At 44.3% G+C, this 18,594-nt stretch overlaps 1 protein-coding gene across 12 annotated transcripts in view; it reads left to right on the forward strand.

Annotated features, from left to right (window-relative positions):
• LOC551706 (unconventional myosin-IXb) overlaps nucleotides 1–18,594 on the forward strand; it is an 80,667-nt gene that overhangs the window by 60,864 nt on the left and 1,209 nt on the right. For all 12 annotated transcript variants that reach the window (XM_016914569.2, XM_026443129.1, XM_016914568.2 and 9 more), the window contains 15 exons: nucleotides 8,422–8,781; nucleotides 10,578–10,864; nucleotides 13,249–13,420; nucleotides 13,530–13,702; nucleotides 13,800–13,959; nucleotides 14,030–14,146; nucleotides 14,278–14,513; nucleotides 14,589–14,778; nucleotides 14,989–15,266; nucleotides 15,336–15,525; nucleotides 15,713–15,884; nucleotides 15,959–16,170; nucleotides 16,391–16,653; nucleotides 17,902–18,177; nucleotides 18,296–18,395. In XM_016914569.2, coding sequence (XP_016770058.2) covers nucleotides 8,422–8,781; nucleotides 10,578–10,864; nucleotides 13,249–13,420; nucleotides 13,530–13,702; nucleotides 13,800–13,959; nucleotides 14,030–14,146; nucleotides 14,278–14,513; nucleotides 14,589–14,778; nucleotides 14,989–15,266; nucleotides 15,336–15,525; nucleotides 15,713–15,884; nucleotides 15,959–16,170; nucleotides 16,391–16,653; nucleotides 17,902–18,177; nucleotides 18,296–18,395 — 3,186 coding nt within the window. The remainder of the gene's footprint in view (nucleotides 1–8,421; nucleotides 8,782–10,577; nucleotides 10,865–13,248; nucleotides 13,421–13,529; nucleotides 13,703–13,799; nucleotides 13,960–14,029; nucleotides 14,147–14,277; nucleotides 14,514–14,588; nucleotides 14,779–14,988; nucleotides 15,267–15,335; nucleotides 15,526–15,712; nucleotides 15,885–15,958; nucleotides 16,171–16,390; nucleotides 16,654–17,901; nucleotides 18,178–18,295; nucleotides 18,396–18,594) is intronic.

The following is an 18,594-nucleotide window of genomic DNA, read 5'->3' on the forward strand; positions in this document are numbered from 1 at the left end:
CGCAACGATACATCGCGATAGCGTGTATATTTTTCTCCGTGCAGGTCGGTTTTAAGTGGCGCTCATACCGAAAATCCGATCGATTTTTAGCAATTTAGAAATTTATTTTTGAGACCGTGTGAATTTCGCGCCAATAAATAAATAAATAAATAAATAAATAAACGAGATCGAGAATTCAATTGTCCCGAGCGTGAATTATATAAAACGCGAATAAAAACGCTCGATCCTTTTTTTTTTTAATTCTTCGTAATACGCGACAGATTTTTCGAATCAATCTTAATTCCATCTTTTTATGATTCGAAAACGGAAATAAAGGAAACGAAAATTTAAACGATTTTGATTCAATTTTACAGAGATAGAATAGCCGTGTATCGAAATATCATTGTTACATCTAAAAAATAGCTATCCTTTCTTAGAGTATCATCGCTTATTTAAAGGGAGGGGAGAAACGAAGGAGAAATCGTCGCGTGTCTCGACGATCGAACGTAACGTTACTCGTGTTCTCTACTCGTGTTTATAACGATAACGCCACTCGTGCAGGCCGGTCACACTTATTGCCACCACGACGGGCGTAAAGGGGGTTATAAATTGGAACGTGAGTCGCACACGTGAAATTAAAGGGTATTAATTAATCTCGCTCTCGTTGTCCGTTTTAATACTCTGATACGACGGATCCGTTTCTTTCGAGTACGTCTCCTTAAACGGTTTCCTATTTGATGAATGGAGGAAGGAAGAGGCGAGGTTAGGTTATTAATTAGGTTATTTCGGAGCGAAAGAAAAAAAATTCTTATTATTTATCCCTGTTTAATCTGATTGTTAATCTTATTCGTAAAAAGTTTATCCGCGAATTTTCGACGTAATTTCGCGCAGAAAACCTCCAGCACAATTTCCCGGTTTCGCTTAAACGCTTTGGCGTGTCCAGTTTTCTTAAATCTTGTTTACAAGCTACGCAACGGCCGAGCTTCTTCCCGGAGCTTAAACCCGCGATTCGTGCCGCTTTTAATTCTGGCTCTCTGCCACTAAGGTAAGCGCAGCTCGTTCGAGGTTAAGTAAATAACTTTACGTGTCTTCCAAGTTTACGGGCGTCCTCCACCTTTCTAATTTGTCATGTTCCCGTCCAGTTTCCAAATGCATTTACATTCATTTCGGTAGCGGCCCGGAAATGAAACATTTTTACGGCTTATTTTCCTTTGAATAAGTAATTGGTTGCCCGGAGAAATTAAATTAACTCTCGGAAACGAGAACTTTGAACAACGAGAAAGAAACATTTTCATCTTCGTTCCCTCTACGTAAGAAATCTAGCTAGATATTCTTCGTCGAATTAACCGTAAGAATTTCCATTCAATTCCAAGCGTTAATTATAAGCGACGATCGTTTTCGAAACGCTGCTCAGCCTCTTCCACGCGTGTGGACGATCCTTAAGGGTAGAGAAACAGTGTGGATCTTTTCCTGTATGGAAAGAAATTGTGAAATCTAGCGAGATATCGATCGTTGTCGAATTAAAAAATTTCAATTCCAAACGTTGTTAATTATAAGCAACGTTCTAACTTTTAAAACATTTTCTAACCTCTTCCACACATGTGGACAATCCTTAAGGGTAGAGAAACAGTGTGGATCTTTTCCTGTATGGAAAGAAATTGTGAAATCTAGCGAGATATCGATCGTTGTCGAATTAACCAAGAATTTCAATTTAATTCCAAGCGTTAATTATAAGCGACGATCGTTTCAAAAAGCTGCTCAGCCTCTTCCACGCGTGTGGACGATCCTTAAGGGTAGAGGAACAGCGTGGATCTTTTCCTGTATGGAAAGAAATTATGAAATCTACCGATCGTTGTCGAATTAAAGAATTTCAATTCCAAGCGTCGTTAATTATAAGCAACGATTATCTAACTTTTAAAATACCGTCTAACCTCTTCCACGCGTGTGAACGATCCTTAAGGGTAGAGAAACAGCGTGGATTAACTCGCATCTGATTAGACCCCGAGGTCGAGCCTGCCTTTCTCGCATGCACACAAACGCACACAAATTCGTTCTCTTTCTTCTTTCGAGGCTCCTTTGTGTATCGACGCTTAGGTCAGCTGCCTCGTCGAGTGTAAGTTTCGGTTTCGCTCGAAAGGTCGTGAAAAAAGGTAGTAGTAGCCATCGGCGCGTATCTTCGCGTCGACTTCTCAGAAGATACGCGCATTCCCATGCCGCGCCAATCCGTTCGTTCCTGCTCTCGTCCACGAAAATTCTTCTTACGAGGAACACAATTTTTGTCCAACACTCGACTCTTTTGCCCGATCACCGCCACTCAAATATCGTCATGGAACAAGAGAGAGAATCGGTAGAGGATCGGAGGCGAAATTTTACATTTGGCCTGATTCCGGAATTTTCGCCGGTGGGAAGAATATTTTTAAACACCGGGCTGGAGAGAAAGTGCTTCTTAATGGAGGGGCACGCGGGTTCCCCGTTTAAAAGAAAAGAAAATTGGAACAATTGAAACTCGGATCGTAAGATGATCCGTGGAATAAAGACGATGGAAACACGTGGTCCGTGAAAAACGCGAAAAATTTGAGAAATTTTCCCTTGCGCTTGATAAAAAGCCTGTAATTCTTCTTGTAGTTAACGTAGCTTTCGAACCTCTTTTTCTTTTTCTTTTTTTTTTTTTTCGAGAGTAAAACCGCCGAATTACAAGGAAAGTTGAAAGTTTCGCCCTGTTTCTCCACTCGACTGTTTTTCCGCGGCATCGTTCCTTTTTTCCACCCTCCCCTTCTTGGCATCCGCCAATTAAAATTTTCGTTCTATTTACCGTGCCCCGACCGGAGGGAGGAGGAGGAGGAGGAGGAGGAGGGGGAAGGGACTAAAAAATTTCGATCTCGCTTACCGCGAGTGTTGGCCGGGAAAACGCTTTTATCCCCCCTTTTCCCGCTTTTCTGCAACTGCTTTCCTCCTTTTTTTTCCCCTCCCCCCTTTTTAGTCCTTTTTTTCCCTCTCCTTTTTTTTTTAACTCTTTTTTTACGATCCTCGTCGTTAGTTCGGTCTTTCCACAGGGTTGAAACTTCCCCCCGTGGCTCGATTACGAGGCTTTTTTCTCCCCTCCCCCCTTCGGCCGCGGCTTTTCGACTCTTCGCGTTGTTGCGCGTTGTTAATCGAGTAGCAACCGCGTGTAAAACCGATTACGCGCCGTTTCAACTTCTCCCGCTCGAAATCCTCGACAAATCCCTCATCGATCTCCCATCCCCCCTTCTGTGATCTTGTTTTCGTTCACGAACGATTCGCGATCGTTTCGAGGAATTTTTCGCGCCAACAGAGTTTTTTCATTTTCCTTTCTCTCTTTCTTCCTTTTTGTATTTCGAGAGCGAGCGTTATTTGAAACGCGTAAACAAGGAAGAGGGGTCGAATCGATCGATGGCGCGATCTCTTTCGCTCGGTGGAGTAATCGTGTGCGTTCCTTCGATGGAGGAGGAGGAGGAGGAATGCGAGGTATTTCCCGTTCGATCGATTCGTCTTCGCGTTTTATCTGACCGGTCGCCTCGAACATCCGTGTTTAAGATAGTCCTCCTCCCCGTTTTTTTCCTTCTTTTTCCCCCTCCTCTCGCTTTTAGCTTCTCACTTTGGGAATCGTTGACAGGGAGATTCAGATTGAAACAGATACATCTTTCGCGGTATCTGAAATTGCAATACGATTTCGATAATCGATCAGTTCCACGATCGAACTCGATTTTAACTTTCTTGACTTAAGATATATATTTCCCTCACTTGCATATAAATATAAATATATAAATATAAATATAATCATTAACAATCATCAAGATATCTGTAAAGCGTTTCAGATATTCGTTCTCTTCGAATATAATCCCTCCTTTCGCTCGAAAAATTAAAAAGGAACAATCAATTGTCACTTATAATCCCGATTCAACAAGATGTTCAACATCTTCTTTCCATCTCATCCTCGTCCGCACGTTTCCTCTTCTTCCTGCCTTCGAAAACCCTAAAAATCTACATTTCTTTTCGCGCGAGGAACGATTCGACCAATTCCACGTCACGAATCCAGTTAGAATTCAAGTTGGAAATCGCGATAACGAGTGTTGGCTAGGTTCACTACGTGTCCCTGGTCGCGAATAAAAGAGGGGGGGGGAATCTCCCCTCCGTCCTTTTCTCCCCCCCGTGCTTCCCGCCTCGTGCTCCCTGCTCATAATAGAGGGACTGTATTCCGGCTAGAAGACGATTCTTCTTCTCGGTGTTAACGCGAACGTGGTGTAGAAGTGGAAGTGGCCGTGAGAGGGAGGAGACGAAAAGGAACCTGTTTTTCTTCGAACCCCGAAGGGGTACCTGTTCGCTTTAATTCCGCCGCGCTAGGACCTGGCCGGTGCGTATACCTGCCGAGGCAGACCCTTTCCGTTTCGTCTCTCCCGCACACGCAAAGCCTTTCTAATGGAAAGTGTCGTCCTCGAAGTTTGAAACGATACCGATCGGAAGATTACAATTAATTCGATCGGATGGCGCGACGATCTGTCGACTTGAAAACTGTATCGATCCGAAATATTTTATATATTTTTTTCGAATCTGTTAGAAAGCTCGTCCAAGTTTCTCGTATCGATCGAGGAGAATGAATTGTGAATTTTTTGTGAAAGTCGATAATTTCGCTTGTCGATCGACTCGATGTGGAAGGATTTAAAAATACTAATCTTTTCAGGAGAGTGTTTTCTCGTGTGCTTTCACAAGAATAAACATCGTCACCCTCGTTATAATACTCGTGCGTTTAATCGTCCCCAAAACCGGATCGAATTGAACTTTTACCTCGTCGCGATAATACGAGCCGTGCTCTCTTTCTTCGTTTTTCTTTTACTCTTTCGGATCTTCTCTTTATTTTCTCTACCACGAGCCATGACGTCGTGTCGTTTTTTTTTTGATCTTTCGTATTATACTTTTCTTTTCATCTTTCTCTCTCTCTCTCTAATGAATTTCTCTCTTTCCTCTTCTTTGATCATCCTCTCTCCTTCCCTTCGTTAGTTATTCTTTTTCTTCCCTTCCGGCTTTTTTTTTGACTCTTTGCCCTCTCCAGTGTCCTTCGGTATTTATTCTCTTTGTCACCACTTTTAGACTTTTAATCTCTCCTTCCTCCCCCGCTTTGATTTCATCCCTTTCTTTTCGACTCGAGCGATAAATCTATCCTTCATCTTATTATCTTCCTCGCTTTTCCCTTTTTCCTTTTTTTTTTCTCTCTCTCTCGAAATATTTGCTTCCCTCGTTAATTTCTCCTTAGCAGCAATATTCTTCCTGCTTTTCTTTTTAATTCGAGTATCTATATATATATAGATATATATAGTTGGCACGACCGGTTCTAATGGCCACTAACTTCCGGATACGAGATTAGTTTCGTAACAGGGTCGAGGAAATAACTTATTTAACGGCGGCTCGCGAATCGGCCGACGCGCGTTGCATTATTTACGCGCCGCTCTCTCAGACGTTACGATCTGTATTCGACGTGGCTGCACGATAATCGACATTCACGATCTTTCGCCCAAGCTACGTTGAAAAAGAAACGACAAATTTCATTCTCGTATTGAAAATCGTTGAAAGAGGATCCGTTTCAATCGATCGTTGAAAGTGAAAAGAAATTAGAATTTATATATATATACAGAGGTACAGTATTTTCCTTCCATTCTCGAGAATAAGCGCGACAAAGGATTATTCTTCGTGTAAGAAGAAGAAAAAAGGAGATGGCGAATTGGCTGGAGAAAGATGAATGAAAATGGTGGCGTGAGTGAATGAGTCTGAGGGTAGAGTCGAGCGCTATGGTCGCTCGTAAATCTCGATTCCTCGGGCGCCGTCGCCTGGAAAGGAGTGATTATTTCGAAAGTCACACTTCCTTCGCCAATGTTCGACGCGTTTCTTTCTCCTCACTCCTTCTGGAAATCCGCCTTTTCCCCGGCGCTATGTTTCTCCAACCAAAAAGAAGAAAAAAAGAGAAAGAAGAAGAGAAAAAAGTAAAGTAGCAGTAGTTTTTTCGCAAATTTCCAAAGAAAGGAAGGAAGGAAGGAAGGAAAATGGCAGCTCCAACCCTCATCAGAAGGAACGAGAGGTGTCTGTCTGTACGTAGCTACCAGGTTAGCTTTCTCGCGGGATTGCTCCCGTTTCTCGTGAATAACTCGCGAGGATCTCTGTATTCCTGACTCGGCTCGTAGACAGCCGTCCACCGGGTACCGTTAATCCAAGACACAATAGCGCGGAGACGTTGAAACGAGAGTTGGAGGAAACTGTAGGGGGATCTGTCACGCGAGCGTGAGATCGGGTAGAGTTGACAGGTGTGTGCGGAGGCTCTCAGGTGGGTGCCCTGACCTCTCGACACTCGATCGACAGGTGTCTTTCACGGGGGCGAGTCGAAACAGGGTGAGGAGGCCAGTGGCGAGAGGTAGACGAAAAATCGTCCTTCTGTTCTTTCTCGAGCACATGCGTTCACATTTTGTATCGATTATTATCGACTCAGGTTACTATCTCTCACCGACGCGTACAAATTCGTAGGAGGAATCGAGTTGAGATGCGAGATTAAAAGATCCGTGAGAAGAAGAAGGAGAAGAAAAGGTGAGGTGCTCGTCCTAATTCGCCGCAGCTACGCGACATTAATGACGGTGGATGAGAACAGTATGCATTGCTCGAGGTGTATTCTTCTGGTTTCCCCACGGAAAAAGTTGAGGAGCAGTTGTCGAAAGATCCGATTCCGCTTCCGGTCTCGCGGTCTCCTTTGCATCGCATTTTTCTCAAGGAGGAGGGAATTAAATTCTCAGGATTCCTTCCTCGGGTAATAATATGTGGGATTACTGTTACTCGAGCGATTAGAGGAGGGAAATATAAAAAGAGAAAAAAGGGGAGAAATATCGATCGGATGTTATGGAAATTTTCCATCGATTTTTTAGGATATTTTCAGACGTGTTTTCTACGCCGGTTACGGGATACTGGTTTCTAATCGGTACGATTTAAAAAAACGAACACGTCCGCTCGCTATGACAAAACGACCGCGTATCTGCGTGCCGCGTGAACCAGCCTCTCTCGTGTCCCATATTCGTGAAACTCGTCGAACTGGTGCCAGTTTGAAAACCGCGTTTCGATGTTCCGCGCTGGTTAATTCCTCGATAATTTCCCACTCCTCGATCGAATAATTGTCGCTCGCATTTTGATTAGATTTTCTTCTCGACGATGCGCAACGAATAATGTAAACGAAGGAGGAAGGAGAGGGATTATCGTTTCGCGATTAAAATTTCTCAAAACTGGTTCCTCCGCTGCGTTTTTCTTCTCGACGAGAGGAAAAAAGAAAGAAGGAAAGGCGAGGCAAAGGTTAATATATCAATCCTCTCCTCTCTCGAATCAAGTCGAACGAACGAGTCGACGATGATTGAAAAGAAAACACCGCGGTTTCCATTTATCCGTTGGACCGAAGAATCACCCTCCCTTCTCCCACATTTCTATCGATCCTACTCCATTAACGAGCTCGTGGAATTATTATCGTGTGTAGCCGCTATTATCATATTAAACGAATAAAACGAATAATTCCACGTGGCGCGATCAATGGCTAACGAGGGCGGCGAAATTTCTTTTTTTCCTTTCCTTTCCTTTTCTTCTCTTTTTTTCTCTTTTTCTTTATTTTTACGCGGATCGTCCCTGCGATGCGTGCAATTTCCACGCGAAATATTGAACACGGCAGGCTTGTTGCGCTAAGTACATTTTCCACGGGGCAGTTGGCAGTCGGCTATTAAACGTAAACGGGGGCTGCTCGTTCGTTGCCGCCTTTGCCCCTTTGCTAAATTGCCTATAACGTGGACACATTGGAAAATTCAGGAAGGAGGGAGGGGAGCAAGTCGAGAGGCCGCTCGGCCATTTCGCCGATATAGAAATAATTCATTTAGAAAACGAGGGACGAACCACGAATTTGCGTATTTGGCGGTGTTTGCTCGCGAGCGAAACGCGCAATAACCCTTTTATCGCCGCCAGGAAGCGTACCCTCGTTTGCCAACCACCCACCGCGCATAACAAACATTCCCCGAACCGACCATTTTTACCGACCGACCTATCCACCCCTCCTGTTAAACGTTTCTCCAACCCCCTTCGATCCGACGAATTTCGATTCTCATACTTCCCACGATCTATCGATTTTTTTCAATGTCACACGTTATTTATTATATTGCAATCGATAAAAGTGTTATAATTTTCGACAGAGATCAAAGTTTCCATCCAAGTTGTTGAATGGAGCAACGTTGATCGATTGGGAAAATTGATTGAAACGATCTTTCCTACGAAACCAACGTCGATACGAAAATATATATTTTTATTTCTATTCAAATTCCCGTATCGATTATTATTCTCCGAATAATTGCATCATTCGTCAGCCGGATAGAATAATAAGAACGGAAACATTTTATTCCAGCAAGATTTTCGTTTCAGATGCCTCGTCCTCGAACGAAGCCGTGCACCTCCAGCAGCGTCTCAGGAGCCTGAGCACGGAACTGGTGACCCTGAGGAACCGGCTGCACGTGAACCAGCCGCCGAACAATTCAGGGCCGAACAGCGCCGCCTCCGCGCCCCTGTCCAAGAGCCCGGAAAAGGGCGGGGTACCGTCGTCCCCCGCGCCCGCCGTCCCGCCGAGGACCACGTTACCGATCTCGGGCACGCTGCCGCACACCCTCGGCCATCCTTCGGGGCACACGTTGACGGCGTCCGCCATCGTTCATCCGCACGTCAATCACGCCGTCACCGCGAACACGCTCGGCCACAACTCGACCGCTGCTAATAATTTAATATCCGGTCAGTATGCTGCGGTGCGACAACGCGCTGTGCACGCGCCTCCCCGCCCTCCCCTCCGTCCACGTCCTCCGTGTCACGGATTCGGCCGGCACGTTGCGGCTTTCCTTTATGGATATGGGATTTGAACGGACCGTTGTTGTCGTTGTTACCGTTCGAGTAGCATTTCTCTTCAATCTTTATTCTCTTCATTTCTTCATTTCTCTTCAATCTTTAGAGATTTCGATTCGCGTAAATAGGGAAAGGGAAGGTGGAATTTACGATGAAGGGATGAATCGAGTCGTTGTTGTATCTTGTATGCTTGTAGTTTCTCTTTTTAAGAAAGTTTCTTGAAAATCAAGTTAATGAACGGCGATCGAAATTATTTTTCGACGAATCGATATTAATACACGCCGCGATTTAATATTTTACGCGTGTTGGAGGAGCGGCGTCGTTTCGGAATCGAATACACCGTCCCCGATATCGGGAGGGGAAATGTTTGCCGTGGAATTTATTACGTAACTCGGTCGGATAAGCGACGAGCGCTGTCGATTATTGCGAATTAAAACGGATCGCGGTGTGTATATATATATGTATATATATATGTATATGTAAATCGGGAACTGTACCGTGCCGTTCACTTGGACATTCATCGAGTCCGTTCCGAGCTCGTTAATATTTAAACGGCGCGTAATATCGTCATTACGTTAATTCGCGATAGAACACAGCGAGGGCAGCTTTTTCCCCGTGGCGTTGGGGAGGGGGGAGAGGGGAGGACGGTGTGTGGGGGTGTACGCGATGTTTTAAATAAAACCAGAGTTCGAAGCTTTGCCCGCGAAATCATTGGAACGGTAAACGCGTCTGTTTACAGAACTGCCATTTCCCCAACGTTTTATGATTTATTTACCATTTCTCTGCTCTCCCGGATTTTGGCTCCGCTTGTTTTTATCCATCCCCTCTCCTCGCTTTTTTTTCCCTTTCTTTCTTTCTTTCTTTTTTTTTTTTGCGACTTTTCTATCCGTTGGATTCGATGGAACGAAAAGAGAAAAAAAGGTATATAAAACACGGGCGCGAGAGAGAGAGAGAGAGAGAGTTTGCGGTTTATTCGGACGTGAGCCCTTCGCGCCGATTTCCAGCCGAGAAGAATAAAAATGTTTGCGCGCCGGCAAAAGCGGTTCACGTGGCTCGGTACGCCGCATCTGATCTCGAATCCCTTCCGGTTAATCGAGCCCCGCCTGGCGAAATTGCACACGGGGTACAGTTAACCGCGATACGTTTGAACACGCTTCTCTCGTACGCTTCTCTCCTCCGCCCGTTTCTGTTCTCCGAGTGAAAATGTTCGGTAACAACGTCGTTGCAACGTTACTCTCCTTTATATTTCTTATCTCAATCTCGATTGTTACGCGATTACGTAAAGAAAAAAAAGAAAGAAAAATGCAACGATTTTTAAAAATTTTACGTGACTCGACGGTTTCTAAGTATATTTTCACGGAAAAATTGTAACAACCGGATTTGCAAGCTGTAGATGCAAGATTCTTTAACGTATCGCGGCAATTTTTTTAAAAATCTAAAACTGGTCAATGCGACTCGGTTCTAATCTTAAATATTAATTTTCGAAAAATTGTAACAACCGGATTTGCAAGCGGCATCAAGATTCTTTGACTTATCAATTAACAATTTTTTAAAAATCTAAGATCGGCGAATGTGACTCGGTTCGATTCAATTCGATTTTTAACCGTTTCGACCTAACGCTATCTTGGAATAATACCGAGTAACGCGTCAGAGATCGATGCAATAACACGTTTGACACGTTTGAGCAGACTTGGATCCACCGAAGCGACACAATGGGATCCCGGACGACGGTATAGTGTCGTGCGTGACCGCGCTGGGCTGCTTGCGCTCGCCGCCGATCTCCAGCATTATCGCCGACGTGAAGAACGCGAAGAGCAACCAGGGTCAGCATCGATGTCTCCCGAAAGGTGCAGCGGCTTCTCCCGGGCCCGCCACTTCCACGGCCTTGGACGACCTCATTCATCTACCTGGACCTCTGACGGAGGACGCGGTGCTCAAGTGTCTGCAAGCTCGATTCTGCGCCAAACAGTACCACGTGAGTTCCTCCCCCCTTTTTTTTAACGACTACGGATACGTTTGTTTTACTCAAATTTCACTCAAATTAAAAACGATATATTTTAACGAGCAATTTTTTTTTTAAATTGTCTCCACGTGTTCTCATTATCGTTTGAAATTATTATATTAGTTGGGGGAGAGGATCCGTTTGTACGAATTATATCTTATTTTACGTTATTTTATCAGCGGGGGAGTCGCGTAAAGGAACGATTTAAGAAACGGCAACGCGTGGATATCGGAGTAGACGTAATTCCTCCAACTTGCCCTCCAACTTGCCCTCCAACTAATCGCGGTTGTAGGAGAACGAATCGGCCGGTGGCAATCGGCCACCGCATTCCTCGCCCTTCGCCAATTCAATCGGCCGGTGCATCAATCACTCTCGGCCTCGATAGTGGCGACAGGACACGATAAGTTCGTGCCGCCTCTCTAATTGAGATGAATGCCCCGTTATATCCGAGATACCGTCCGTCCGCGAATCATTTAACGCCATCGATATTATTTTCGAGAATCGTTTTCGAATCGATACGAAACCTCCTCCGCACCAATTAACTAAACTCTTTGAGACGATCCTCTCAACGATTTCCCCTTCCTCTCCTTTCATTTCCCTAGTCATCGATTATCCATATTTTTGCCCCGCCGGTTTATCGAATTTTAACGAGGTGGCCGAGTATTTCTTCTTCTTCCTCCTAGTAAGAGTAAGAATCCTCTCTGAGAAAGAAGAAGGGATTCGAGTCGAGTTTCTCAATGGATCGTCGTCGAGAACGAGGGGAAAGGAGAGGGATGCCTTGGGAGGGGAGAAGGAAGAAAAGAAAGGAAGGAGAAGGAAAATAATAATAATAACCCGTGGATGGGAGGGAGGAGGGGGGATATCGTGGTTGACCGTTGGACAGATATCGAGCGGTTTGATAGAAGATGGTTTGGCAAAAAGAGTGGTTTCGGCGGTTTCCGGCGAGCGGCGACTGGATTACTTGCGAAGAACGCGATTTCCTTTCGAATATCCGTGGATTAATTATCGGCCGTCATTATCGGATCGTTTCGTTTCAACGGGAGGAGAGAAGGGACGTTTGTTTGTTCGCACTTATAAATTATTTGTGCGCGTTTCGGCCTTGGTCCGCGTCTCCTTCGTTTTTTTTAAAATATATTTCGACGTATCTTACACGTAATCTTAATTCAGATGCAACATTTTAGATGCACAACGAATTACGAATTATTTCGTTTGTATATATAAAAAAATAAAGAAGCGCTTCAAATATAAACGCCTCGAAGAAAAAAAAAAGAAAAACTAAATTATTTCCTAGCTCGGCAATTAATTAGATAAATCGCGCGATTTGAAATAAAGGAAAGAGGGAAAACGCGAATTGAATTCGAGAAGGGATCTAAGCTCGATCCCTCGTACGAGAGAGTTGCTGCTCGAAAGCTCGCAGAAGGGAATCGAGGCGAGGAATCAGAGGCCACGGGGCCCGACATAGGACCGGTTCTCTCTCTCTTCCCCCTCCCTCCCTCCCCCTCTCCCCCTCCCACTCGGCTTTCGGGCGTTTTTCCCCCCTTTTTGTTCCTCGTGCATGGCTGTTGCTTTCTCTAGGTGGGCTTCTAATAGGAATCGAGACCCGCCAAAGCCTCGCCGCTCCTCGTCGCTCCTCGCGCGCCGCCGACTCCTCCGCTCTCCGCCTCCTTCGTAATCTCTCATTCGCCTCTCATCCCGCGGCTCCTCGTTTTTCTCATCCTGGCTACACTTATTTCCAACTCGCTACACGCTCGCTTTCTTCTTCGCTTCTTCGAGTTGTGTATGCGTTATCGTTGAAAATTGCGAGAAAAGATGTAATTTTCAGGATCGAGATGAAAGGGAATCGTTAAAGATTGTGCGAGATTTTCCATCGATGTTTCGTCAAAGTAATAGTAATTTCTTTCCAGTTTGGATTATTAATTAAATTATTTCGTAATTAACGAATCGTTTGTTAAAAAAATTTTTAAAACGGAATTGAATCATCGCGACTTGGAAAGAGAATTATAAAGAATCGCAAAGAAGAATTCCTTTCTTTTCTACGAGGATAATTATTAACAATTTTTCTTTTAATAAAACGACAAAATCTTTGACGAATTCTCGACGAAATTTCGAAAAGGAAAAATTGGAAAGGAATCGAATATAAAATTTCGAATCAATCGAAAGGATAAACGGGGATCTCGAGATTAATCTTGGTCGCGTTGCAAAGCATCTAGGCATCCATAACCCACGCGATTGATAACGATGCAAAAAGCGGGGCGACGGGACGGGAAAAAGCAGTCTCGTTTCGCAAAGATGAGGGGCCCCCGTGGTCCGAAGCGGGCCGACAATCGGACGAGTAAGATAATCGAAACGCGTTTCAGACAAACGTGGGCCCCATACTGGTCTGTATCAATCCATATACGGACGTCGGGAATCCATTGACCTTAACGAGCACCAGGGCCGTACCTTTGGCGCCCCAGCTGAACAAAGTCGTTCAGGAGGCCGTGAGACAGCAGTCGGAAACTGGATACCCGCAGGCCATCATTCTTTCCGGTAAACCATCATCCGCTAATCTCTTTCTTTCTTTCTTTCTCTCTTTCTTTCTCTCGGAAGGGAATATTTGCCAATATTATATTATTCCACGTGTCCATCCTTTTTTTAGGAACGAGTGGTTCCGGGAAGACGTACGCCTCCATGTTGCTGCTAAGGCAACTGTTCGACGTGGCGGGAGGTGGTCCCGAAACGGACGCTTTTAAACATTTGGCGGCGGCGTTCACGGTTCTGAGGTCTCTGGGATCCGCAAAGACTGCCACCAATTCAGAAAGTTCTAGAATAGTACAATTTTATTCTTTTTCTTCCTTTTTTTTTTCTCTCTTTTTTTTTTTCAATCCAATCCACGCGGAACGATTGTAAAACGATCGTTTTTATCCAGGGTCATTTTATCGAGGTCCAGGTGACGGACGGTGCCTTGTACAGAACGAAGATACATTGTTACTTTCTGGACCAGACTCGAGTGATCAGGCCCCTACCCGACGAGAAGAATTATCACATATTTTACCAAATGTTGGCCGGCCTGTCGCACGAGGAACGAGGTAAATTTTAATTTCCTTCTTATCTATATCTCGTGTGCTCGTCTCATTCATACTCGTCTCGCTTCCCCAGTCAAACTTAACTTGGAGGGTTACAACCTGAAGAACCTTAGGTATCTGCAGCACGGGGATACCAGGCAGGACGAGGCTGAGGACGCGATCAGGTTTCAAGCGTGGAAAGCTTGCTTGGGTACGTGAAATTCGTAATCCTCTGATTTTTAATTTCACCCGAAAAAGGGTGATATGATCCAGATCCAAATCTTGAGGAACAAGTTTCCTAATAACTCTTCTATGAAAAAAAAAAAAAAAAATTGTGGACAGGTGTGCTGGGTATACCCTTTCTGGACGTGGTCCGAGTGCTTGCTGCGGTGTTGATCCTCGGCAACGTCGGTTTCACGGATCGTCCTGGCGTGGAGGTGGGGGTGATCGGGGAGAACGAGTTGGCGTCGGTCGCCGCCCTCCTGGGGGTGCCGCCCCCGGCGTTGCTCAGAGGCCTCACCTCGAGGACCCACAATGCTCGCGGCCAATTGGTGAAGTCGGTCTGCGACGCGAACATGGTATGCCATCGTTTTCATTTCATTCCTTCGCCAATTCGAACGGTTCGAATCACGACGAATGGCTCGTTTGCGCAGTCCAACATGACCAGGGATTCGTTGGCCAAAGCTCTTTACTGCCGTACCGTTGCCACGATCGTGAGGAGGGCCAACAGCTTGAAGAGATTAGGTTCTACCCTCGGCACCTTGTCGTCCGACTCGAACGAGTCTGTTCATAACCAGGCCGAGGTCACCAGTCAACACGCGTCCACCATTGGCAGCTCTGCAGGTAGGACTCGATTAATTGGGTAAATGAAACGTGGGAAGACGTGTAAAAAGATTTCGTTCTAGATTTTTCAACTTGTCTCACTGATGAATATATTGACAAGAGAAAAATAGGAAGATATATATCGATGAATGAGATAGAAATTAAAGAATAAATTTATCAATCGGTTATTAGAAATTCCATCTCAGTGTGAATTTTCTGTGTTACGCGCAGGTGGTACCGGTTCCAGAAGCATGACCGCGTTGAACAACGCGGTACGACACGCGACGGATGGGTTCATCGGGATCCTGGACATGTTCGGTTTCGAGGATCCGAAGCCGAGCCAGCTGGAGCATCTGTGCATCAACCTTTGCGCGGAGACGATGCAACACTTCTACAACACGCATATATTCAAGAGTTCGATCGAGAGTTGCCGGGACGAGGGCATCCGGTGCGACGTGGAGGTCGACTACGTCGACAACGTGCCCTGTATCGACCTCATCTCATCCCTGGTATAATAATTCGATCCTTTCAGTCTCGACTCGAGATCGAAACGATTTTACATCTGCATTTTATCGCAGAGGACCGGATTGTTGAGCATGTTGGACGTGGAATGCTCGATACGGGGTACGGCTGAGAGCTACGTGGCGAAAGTGAAGGTTCAGCACAAGCAGAATCCGCGATTGTTCGAGCCGAGGACCGTCGATTGCAGGTCTTTCGGGATTCAACATTTCGCCGGCAGGGTCACCTACGACGCTTCCGATTTCTTGGGTAAAAAGAATAATTCACACTTTTTCGTGTGTATAGGAAAAGAATCTCTCTTAGAATCGACAAATTTATCGCGGATATTTATGAAAGATACGAAAGGGATTCGAAAAGAAATATTTGTGTAACGATTCTCTTGTCATAAACGAATGTATGCACGAGATATGAAAATTTTGTTCTCTCTGTGGAAAAGATACCAACAAGGACGTGGTCCCGGATGACCTGGTGGCCGTGTTCTACAAGCACACGTGTAGCTTCGGTTTCGCTACCCATTTGTTCGGCAGCGAGTTGAAAGCCCTGTACGCGAGCGACACGGTGCCAAGAGGTGTCAGCTTCAGGATATCGCCCACCTCGCACACAGACCTGTAAGAGGAGGACGTTGAGGATACGTGGAGAGACGATTGGCGATTGTCATTTGACGATCTCGTTTCTTTTCCAGGTTGAACGGGGACGAGCCGATCTCCACGTTGACGCAGGACTTTCACACGAGGCTGGACAATCTGCTGAGGACCCTGGTCCACGCGAGGCCCCACTTCGTCAGGTGCATCAGGAGCAACGGCACAGAGACGCCCCTTCACTTGGACAGAGGCGTGACCATGCGTCAGATACGATCCCTTCAGGTCCTCGAGACAGTGAACCTAATGGCCGGCGGTACGTCTTGAAACTATCCAGGGGATTTGCATACATCTCTTCGTCTTATCCTTGCTCGCGCGCTCTTGTCGCCCATTTGTCTTTCGAGGAAAAAAGAAAAAATCATCGTCGAGAAGAAGAATAACTATATATATATATATATATGTCAAAATCATTTTTTATTTAGATTCGTTTCTCCTCGAGATCATTCAGTATCGATTAGATATCGGGTAAATTGCAGGATATCCCCATCGGATGCGTTTCAAGGCGTTCAACGCGAGGTACAGGCTTATCGCGCCATTCAAGCAATTGCGACGTGCCGAGGAGCAAGCGGTGGAGGACACCAAGCTCATCTTGCAGAACGCGCAGCAGCTGAAGAGCAAATTCGGCGCGAGCACCAGCTGGGCGCTCGGCAAGAGGCACATCTTCCTTAGCGAGGGCATTAGGCAACAGCTCGAGAACCTGCGCTCCGAAACGCGGAGGAAAGCCGCCACCGTGATACAGGTAAATTTCCTTAATTGTGAACGAAGAATCTTTCTAGCCAAAGATCTTCGTCTTCTCTCCTTTTCTCTTTCTTCCGTAAAAAAAAAGAAAAGCGTTCGCTTTTAATTATTTACAAACTTTCAAAAATAATTTTCACTCTTCCATCTGATTAAAAAGTAACTTGGGAATATCCTCACGATATTACAACAAAATTGAGATCATAGAGAAACGTTCCAAATTCCAAAAAAGAAAGAAAGAATAGAAATGAGAATTACTATTTATTTCTCTTTCTTCTGTAAAAAAAAGAATATGTTCGCTTTTAATTATTTACAAACTTTCAAAAATAATTTTCACTCTTCCATCTGATTAAAAAGTAACTTGGGAATATCCTCACGATATTACAACAAAATTGAGATCATAGAGAAACGTTTCAAATTCCAAAAAAGAAAGAAAGAATTCGAAAAGAAATGAGAATTATTATCTATTTCTCTTTCTTCTGTAAAAAAAAGAATATGTTCGCTTTTAATTACATTATGAATTTTCAAAAATAATTTTCACTTTTCCATCTAATTAAAAAGTAACTTGGGAATATCCTCACGATATTATAACAAAATTGAGACTATAGAGAAACATTCCAAATTCCAAAAAAGAAAGAAAGAATTCGAATAGAAATGAGAATTACTATCTATTTCTCTTTCTTTCGTAAAAAAAAGAATGCGTTCGCTTTTAATTATTTACAAACTTTCAAAAATAATTTTCACTCTTCTATTTGATTAAAAAGTAACTTGGGAATATCCTCACGATATTACAACAAAATTGAGATCATAGAGAAACGTTCTAAATTCCAAAAAAGAAAGAAAGAATAGAAATGAGAATTACTATCTATTTCTCTTTCTTCTGTAAAAAAAAGAATATATTCGCTTTTAATTACATTATGAATTTTCAAAAATAATTTTCACTCTTCCATCTAATTAAAAAGTAACTTGGGAATATCCTCACGATATTACAACAAAATTGAGATCATAGAGAAACGTTCGTGTCCAAATTCCAAAAAAGAAAGAAAGAATAGAAATGAGAATTACTATCTATTTCTCTTTCTTCTGTAAAAAAAAGAATATGTTCGCTTTTAATTATTTACAAACTTTCAAAAATAATTTTCACTCTTCCATCTAATTAAAAAGTAACTTGGGAATATCCTCACGAGATTATAGAGAAATGTTTCAAATTCCAAAAAAGAAAGAAAGAATAGAAATGAGAATTACTATCTAGGCAACGTGGAGAGGATGGCGAGTGCGAAGAAGATGGCCTCTCAGGAAGACGACGATAGGAGTGACGTCCGGCATAGGGCAGAAGAAATCTCAACAGCCTCCCACTTCGACGACCACTGGCACCGTGCAGAGGAGCGTGACGGTGGCCACAGGTACCGGAACCGGAACACGGCCGAGGCCTCAGCCGATCGCCGGCACCCCGCCGCCCGATCCGTCCGAGAAATGCGCCGACCAGAAGATGATCCAGCAGACGTGCACCCTGTTCGGCTTGGATCTGGTAAGCAAGACGGGGTGGGGAGGGAGAAGGGAACGCTTCCCCCTTTCCTCTTTCTCGACGCGTTCTTTCTTTACGCGAGAAACGATGAAACGAAAAAGCGCACGGAATTTTGCTCCAGGAACGGCCGCCTCCGCTTCCGCCGAGCAGATCGTACACCGTGACTGGAAACACCAAGTTGGGCTATCCTCAGACCAGGATCATGAAGATGCCATTTCCAGGTAAGAGGATGGCCGCTCTTGTAAAAATCTTATTAAACTTGGAAATTGGTACACCGTTTTTAATATGTTGAATTATAAATATTTATATATAACTGATAACGCAGTATTTAAAGAAACGGAATTATTTTTGAATATGTACTAATATATATATAGGTTTAGTTTTTTCTTTTTAAATTAAATTATTTTAAGAAAATTGGAA

Source organism: Apis mellifera, linkage group LG10 (genome assembly GCF_003254395.2).
Source record: "Apis mellifera strain DH4 linkage group LG10, Amel_HAv3.1, whole genome shotgun sequence".
Taxonomy (NCBI): Eukaryota; Metazoa; Arthropoda; class Insecta; order Hymenoptera; family Apidae; genus Apis; species Apis mellifera.